General features: G+C 45.0%; 1 protein-coding gene across 3 annotated transcripts; it reads right to left on the bottom strand.

Moving 5' to 3' along the window:
- Positions 1 to 4,090: 4,090 nt before the first annotated feature.
- Positions 4,091 to 7,735, bottom strand: CUNH18orf32 (chromosome unknown C18orf32 homolog). Of its 3 annotated transcripts, none has more exons than XM_031059650.1 (4): positions 7,558 to 7,735; positions 7,336 to 7,421; positions 5,516 to 5,752; positions 4,091 to 4,883 (listed from the first exon to the last, which is right to left on the bottom strand). In XM_031059650.1, the coding sequence occupies exons 3-4, from the start codon at positions 5,741 to 5,743 to the stop codon at positions 4,809 to 4,811; spliced, it is 303 nt and encodes a 100-aa protein (XP_030915510.1). In that variant the 5' UTR covers positions 5,744 to 5,752; positions 7,336 to 7,421; positions 7,558 to 7,735; the 3' UTR covers positions 4,091 to 4,808. The 3 variants fall into 3 exon arrangements, with proteins under 3 accessions (XP_030915510.1, XP_005424252.1, XP_005424251.1); XM_005424195.2 differs by having other exon boundaries at positions 5,516 to 5,757; XM_005424194.2 differs by lacking the exon at positions 7,558 to 7,735 and having other exon boundaries at positions 7,336 to 7,534.
- Positions 7,736 to 7,741: the final 6 nt, after the last annotated feature.

Genomic DNA, 7,741 nt, shown 5'->3' on the forward strand with positions numbered 1-7,741 from the left:
ACAAGGGCCTGGAGTGCCAGGACACAGGGAATGGCTTCCCGCTGCCAGAGGGAAGGGATGGATGGGATACTGGGAGGAAATCCTTCCCTGGCAGGGTGGGCAGGCCCTGGCACAGGGTGCCCAGAGCAGCTGTGGCTGCCCCTGAATCCCTGGAAGTGCCCAAGGCCAGGCTGGATGGGGCTTGGAGCAGCCTGGGATAGTGGAAGATGTCCCTGCCCATGGCTCATCCCATGGATGAGCTTTAAGGTTCCTTCCAACCCAAACCATTCTGGGATTCATTCTGATTCTCTACTCTGCATCCCACATTTTCAGTGGGACATGAGGTAAGCCCAGCAAATGGGACCAGCAGTGAATATCTGAGGGTGGGAGGATTTACCAGCCTTCATGCTGCTTTAAATAATTGTTTCTCCAAGGGTAACCTCCAAAGTGGGGTTTGTGCCATCACCAGCAGGTTCCAAGGTACCCGTTGGCTCATTAAAAGGGAAACTCTTCCCAGTGTAGTCCTGAGTTTATTCCCACATTCCATGTGGTGCGTGACAGCAAATCCCCAGCCGGGCTCTTCCCCATCCCTGTCCCTGGGCTGTGCATGCCAGCAGCAGGTCTGCAAACAGCACCAGTGGGTGTAGCCCTGAGCAAACAGTGCCACGTTACAGCTCTGGGGCTCGGCCAGTGCTCACACAGCGCTGGGGGGGAATGGCTGCGCCCACAGAGCTGCGGCCTGGTCAACAGCAGGGCTGTGAAACGCTGTGTCACAAAGTGTAAAGGTTTTGTAGAGCAACCCCCGTGCCAAAAACAAGCATTGGGGGTTATAAACACGTCTATTCACAACATGTCAATTTGTGTTTCACTGTCATCCCAAGGACAGGCTGGGCAGGGCTTGGAGAAACCAGGGATAGTGCAAGGGGTCCTGAGGGGGTGACAGGATGAGATTTAAGGCCCTATCCGACCCAAACCATTCAGTGATTCTAAAACAGCAGTGAAATAAAGATACAGCGCTATTACCTAAAAGCATTTCTAATGCAAAATAATCATGGCAAACATGGCCTTCTAGAGCTTTTCAATTAAGTTACTGCAGCCAGGTTCGTTGAAAACAGGAATAATGGCAGTCTGTTACAACCAAAATATGATTTGGTTCAGCAAGCATTGCTCTAACAATCAGAAAACTGCACAAAGATAATCCCTTCTTTCAAGTCTTAGGCAATTTAATGAAACTGTCATTTCTCACTGGAGGAGATTTTAGTTAACCTAAGTGGAAATTAAATTTCTCTTCATTTCCTTTACCTGCAACCTCTGAAGGCACTGCTCTTTCAGCAATAATGTTCTCCATCGTACAGAAATCATGAAGGAATGACCCAGAGGACTGAACCTCTGCAGTATGTCCAACAGCTCCCAGAATTCAGCTGGGACATGATTGCTCCATCTGGGCAATAACAGCATAATGTGCTACTGTCATTAGATCAGAATTTATTTTCAGTTTAGACACTCTCAGCAGCTGATCATGTGCAGTTTAACATGCCAGAATTTCCTTTCCTGTCAGGATCAGGCCATCAAAATAATCAGCAACATAAAATTAATTCATTTTATTTAAGAATTTTTGGCATATATTTGCATTTTTTAAAACGTGTTTTTCAACTAACTTCTTGGCATCCAGCAACTTGTGCAAACCAACACACAGAAGGTACCACATCCCATTAAGACTTTCTCATTAAGAAAAAATACTTGAAATTAGTTGATTTGAATGATGGTTTTTTTCAAATATTGATTTATTGATCTTTCCTCAGTAGCATTTAAGCAAAGTCAGACAGGTTTAATGCTGAAAAACTTAGGACTAGATTTGCAGTTCTTTGGTCCCCTAAAGATGCCAACTCTGAAATTTTCTAAAAGTCTTCAGTGTAAATGGAGCTGCTACTTGGTCTAGGAAATTCTGCTAGATGTCCACGTGCCACTATCAGGTGCCTAAACCTTTTGTAAGTCTTGTTTTTAGCGAGTAACAAGCACGTGGGAATTTTCTCAGTTAAATTCAACTCACTTGATCAATATTATTCCGTCACATGAGGATTTCCCTAATTTCTGCCCGCTTGTTTTTCTTAAAGAAGGCTTTGTGAACTCCTTTGTGTCCCAGCACATGATCTCATGCAGTCCACCCCAGACCTGGGCCTTTGCTTTCACTCGATTTTCATTTAACTATTCACAACACAACAGGATTATTGACCTATTCTTGAAAAAGAATAGGGGCAGAAGAGTTATAACACAAATCTCCTGACAGGACTTCCAGTGAGGTGCCTCATACAGAAAGTTTTGTGATGTAGATTGCTTCCTTTAGGGTTTAACTGCAGCTAATAAAAGCAGTGGAACACCATTCCAGAGACCATAAATCTGTAATCTTATTTGCATTATCTGCCTGTTTTCCTTTTTGCAGCTTTTTCAGAAGGCCTGGTGTTTAAATATGGTGCTGGCACATAGCTGGAAGCCTAATTTACTATGCACTTTATTTTCTCTATTATTTTTCAATGCATTTTCTTCTGTAATAATATCCTAAATAACTAAAACAAAAAAATTATGCAGACTTCATATATTGACTGAATACATTTACAAATTAAAGGACCCCCAGTAAAGCTCTTGCTCTACTTTTTGTTGTGTTCCCAGCTGTTTAGAGGTGGATATACTCTAAAACTGTGGCCTGTTTATGAGATGCCCAGCATATTAAAACAGCATGGAAGAGACAGTCTCTTCAGCAATGCTCAGGATGTCAGAACATGTATTCTTGTTTAGCTGAAGAGCTGCAGATTGGACTGGGCATGACTGAGGCACCTCCAGTGCTGGGGACAGCTCTGGGCCCTCAGGACAACAGACACACTGAGGGGCTGGAGCGTGTCCAGGGCAGGGAACGGAGCTGGGGAAGGGGCTGGAGCCCCAGGAGAGGCTGAGGGAGCTGGGAAGGGGCTGAGCCTGGAGAAAAGGAGGCTCAGGGGGGACCTTGTGGCTCTGCACAGCTCCTGCCAGGAGGGGACAGCCGGGGGGGTCGGGCTGTGCTCCCAGGGAACAGGGACAGCAGGAGAGAGAACGGCCTCAGGCTGGGCATGGGCAGGCTCAGGGTGGGCATCAAGAGGAATTTCCCCATGGAAAGGGTGGTCAGGAATTAGAAGGGGCTGCCCAGAGAGGTGTTGGAGTTCCCATCACTGAAGGGTTCCATGGAATGACTGGACATAGCACTCAGTGCTCTGGGCTGGTGACAAGCTGGGGATTGGTCACAGATTGGACTCAGTGTTCTTTTCCAACCTAAATGAACCTGGGATTCAGTGATCTAGGAGGAAGCTGCCATACACTGATCCAATGGGGGGTTATGTTCCAAGGATGAGGTAACAGCTGATTAAACAGCAATTCCAAACTCAGGTCTAAAGAGAATTTACTCCTTAAGGAAGAGCAAACAGCATTAATCAAGGTCTGACACGGAGGTGTCTGTGCCTGAGCTCATTGCAACGCCATGGCTGTGGCTGCAGGGGCACAGGATCTGTGAATCCTGCAGATCAATTCACACCAGGTCTGACCAAACCAGGCACTGGCAGGAAATGAGGCACCTCACCAAGGGCACCAGGCAAAATTAGATACCAGAGTAATTAATTAACTGCTGAGAGAAATCACAGTCACGAGAATAACACTGGACCACAGTGACAGGTCAGGGACTGCCTGTATAAAAAGGTGCCCTTTCAGGCCTGCCTGATGGAAGATTTTAGGGAAATTAAATCATAAAGAACAATCCAAAACTGCTGGAATGGTTTAGTTTTGAATCTTTTAAAGAGCTCTCTGGTTTGGCAGACAGGAAAAAGCAGGAATTACCACTTTTATTCCTTACTAAACACAGGGACACTTAAAACTCTTCACAGCTGGGATGCAAGTCAGCAGCAGAATCTTGGCAGGAAGTGGCAAACTTTGCCCAGCTCACTTTATCATGAACTCATTTATTTTAGGGCCTCCTTCTGCCTGGGGCCTGTCTCCAGGTTTTCAAAGATTTTGTCACCACTTGAAGTGTTTATAGCTCTGAACACTAAGAATTCTGTGATTCTGTGCAATAATTGCATGAAGCGACTTATTTTTAAGTAAAATCCCGGTTTATTATAACGAAAATTCCACAAGTATGTTAAAGAAGTTTTAGTTGGATGTTGAGATTTTTTTTTAAAGCCAGAACTTCGCCACTATAAATCACTACAACAGAACATAAAGCAACATTCTCTTGCATCATGCCTCAGGAAAAAAAAGGCATATTTCAAGGAAAAAAATTAAGGAAAGTATCACATCAAGACTTTCTGCTTTTAGTAAGCTAAGTAAATTTTGTATGCAGCATAACTCCTCTAGCTCATTCATAGACTTGACATGAAAATCTAAATTCTTCATAGATAAATTATGAGCTTTTGTTGTCACAATGCAGTCCACAGTTCTTCACCAGGAACAGATAAAGCCTTTAAGGTGAAAGCCTCAAGTACTGCACTAGCACTTAGTGACATCAAGATGCTAAGATACATTTGCCTTCCATAGACAGATTTATTCTTACGTTATTTAACCTAAACTCTAATCACACCAAACAGATGGCAGATGAAAAGTAGTTCCAGCGAGAAAAATACAAGAACATCAGCTTTCAAATATTTTAAATAAACAAACAGCTGCCATTTTAGTGGCAAAAGAGACTCTCCTGCAAGCAATTAAGTTTTTTATTCAGCTAAAATGTGCAAAGAAAAAAAGTCTCAAATTGAGAGGAATATCAGCAGTTCATACTGGACATGAGGGAATAAAATCCTTAGGAATTAACTCCTTCAAGCTGTTTTCTTGTCATATACTGCAGCAGATCCCTTTGCAGGACTTCCATTTGCAATGCCATTGCTTTCCAACTGCAAACAAAAAACAGTGTCATTAATGAGATGTCAAATTAGAACTTCACATCTAAAACAGGAACAGCTGGTGACAAAAATGGCTTTTAGAAGCAAGGCCAGCAAAGATCTATGGAGAAATATGAAGCAAGAACGAAAAGTGGTGGTGCCTGTGTAGATTTGCAAATAATTATTGCTTCAGGGGGAAGGGAGGAATGAGAGCAACATTTACGAGTCTTTGCATTGTGACAGAAGATAAGTAATAAAAGCGTAATTAAAATGCACTAAGCATCCTCCCCCATTACAAGTGGCAGAACTGCCTGAAGAGAGGGGCTATTTTTATTTTCTGCTTGTGATTTGCCAAATATTTGACTTTTTTCTTTGAAAGAACAGCCAGCTGTTAAAAAAAAAATTAATTAAGCTGTTTCAGGATACAGGTACAATTCCTCTTCCTCCAAGACCAGAAGAAGCAACCATTATACTAACTACGTCTTGAAGCACCAATTCCTAGCAGGCACAGTAGTGGTAATTGCTGTTTCTCAGAAAATAGCCACAAAAATATCTGTAAACACACCCAGCTGTTCACCCTTCTGAGCTACCACTGGGTGGCTCATCCCGGAGCTTCCCTGCTTAGCTGGGTGAATTAATCTTACTTTATGGCTTCCAGATCCATCCTCCTGGTCTCTCTTGGCAGCTGCAGGTCCCCGGGGGTTCCCAGTGCTGCCTCCTGGCCCCTGCTTGGTGCCTGGTGGCTCCTGCACAGCTTTCTTGGGCCAGACACGCTTGATGAAGGGGGCAATCATGGGGTAGATGTAGGGCTCCACAAACTTCTTGTAGACCCAGAGCAGAACAGGGATCACGATGCAGGGAATGCACACCATGGCTCCCTCCTGTGCTGGGACAGAGATGGTGGGGGTGGGGAAAAAACAGCTTAGGTGGGAGCATTTGTATGCCACAAACTGAGAAAACAGTATTTACAAAGTAAATAAAATCCATATTTCATATTCAAATATAGATTATTCTGTAATTATTAAGCAGCTGCTAAAGCTTCAAAAAGGTTGTGTGTTGCAATGTTATAAAGCCTTCAACAAAGGGAACATTCTTGCCATTTTAACAAAAAAACCCCAAACAATTTGCTATTAATTCATCCATCCTACAGATGCAACTAAGGAAAACAAATTCAGGAAATAAGAGTTTTTGCTTAAGCCACAAAAAAAACAGTTTAAGCAGCAAGCTGCCAGTATTAGCCCAGTTCCCACTATATTATGAGTCCAAAGGGTTTGTTTTGCTCAACCCATTTTTATTTAAGGAGAAACTAAACAGCAGAAAGCAAATCCATCCAATGGGTTGCTAACACTGAAGGGCAGGATAGTGGGAAAGGAGAAAAAATTCCAATCAGGATTTGAGAGAATTAGCATATGGGTTACTTTCTTCCTGCTGCCCTCACTTGATCCCACACCAACCCCATACAATTAACTGCTGGAAAATGAACCATGACCTCTCTCTGAAACCCCACAAGTCATCAAAATTCACATCTTGGGGTCTATGCTAAAAATCAAAAAGCAGAAAAGCAAAGCAAGGAGGCAGAGAGGTCCAGCTGGGAGAGGAAGCAGTTAATTAGGGCTGGACCTGTCACTGCCAGGGCAGAGAGCAATATATTAGACACACTCCGCTGCCACACAACTTTGCCCTTCACAGTCCCCCTTTCTAGGCTGCTGACATCTCAATTCTCACACCAAGAAGCAAAACAAAAGCTTTCCAAGATGGAGAATGAAAAGGCAGATGTGCACACCTCACTAGGGACCAGTTTTTGCTTTTTATTTTATGTTATCCTGAAGATTTTTATTCCTGTGGAAAAGCAGAGTATCAATTTCTAGTTGACTGCTTCCAGGTTCTGCTCTGGCTGCTTCAAATACAGTTTAAATCTACTCTCTGAGGTCTGAGACGAATCTTACACTGAGACAACACAAATGAGGTAACCCTTTAAACTTATTAAAAAAATATATTTTCAGATACTCCATCAGAACTTCCTAATTATTAAATTTCCAGCAAAATGTGGGTTCATCCAGCAGCTGAAGAACATGCCTGGAGAGAACACCTCAGGCTGTAGAATCATTACAGAATTATAGAATTACTTGGGTCACAAGAGAGCTTCAAAATAATTTCCTTCTATTCCCAGCCATGAGCAGGGACACCTCCCACTGTCCCAGGCTGCTCCAAGCCCCATCCAGCCTGGCCTTGGGCACTGCCAGGGATCCAGGGGCAGCCACAGCTGCTCTGGGCACCCTGGGCCAGGGCCTGCCCCCCCTCCCAGCCAGCAATTCCTAATTCCCAATAGCCCAAAATCTGTCCCTGCCCTCTGGCCCTGGAAACCACTCCCTGTGTCCTGTCCCAGGGAACCTCAGCACATGTTCTGCTGCCTCTGCAGCCGCTTCGTGTCCAAAAAATTCCTGCGCAAAAAAATCATCCCTACCTCAGCCTGATGCACCAGCGATCCCTGGGATCAGAGTGGAACACCGTCCTGACGAATTCCTCCGGTGTCCTGCGAAGCTCGGCCAGCTGGTTAGCAAGGAAAATAAACAAAAAAGCAGAAAAGAGGAGTGAGGGGGTGGCTGGGCGGGTGATCTCCTGCGGCGGGCGGTGCCGTCGCCCTCGGTGGGCCCCCGGCACGGAACGCGCTCGCTGACGGGCAAACCTCGGCACGGCACGGCTTTGTTCCCAGCGCCCGGAAAACGCCACAGGGGGAAACCGGCCGGGTTTGCCCCGTTTTCCATAAAGGATGAGGAGCCCGGGAGGCTGCCTTGATGTCAGGCGTTGCCGTTCTGCTCTCCGGGGGCGGTTGGGGCCGGTGCAGCCCGTGAGCCCCTGGCTAGCGGCGT

Source organism: Geospiza fortis, unplaced genomic scaffold (genome assembly GCF_000277835.1).
Source record: "Geospiza fortis unplaced genomic scaffold, GeoFor_1.0 scaffold488, whole genome shotgun sequence".
Classification (NCBI taxonomy): domain Eukaryota; kingdom Metazoa; phylum Chordata; class Aves; order Passeriformes; family Thraupidae; genus Geospiza; species Geospiza fortis.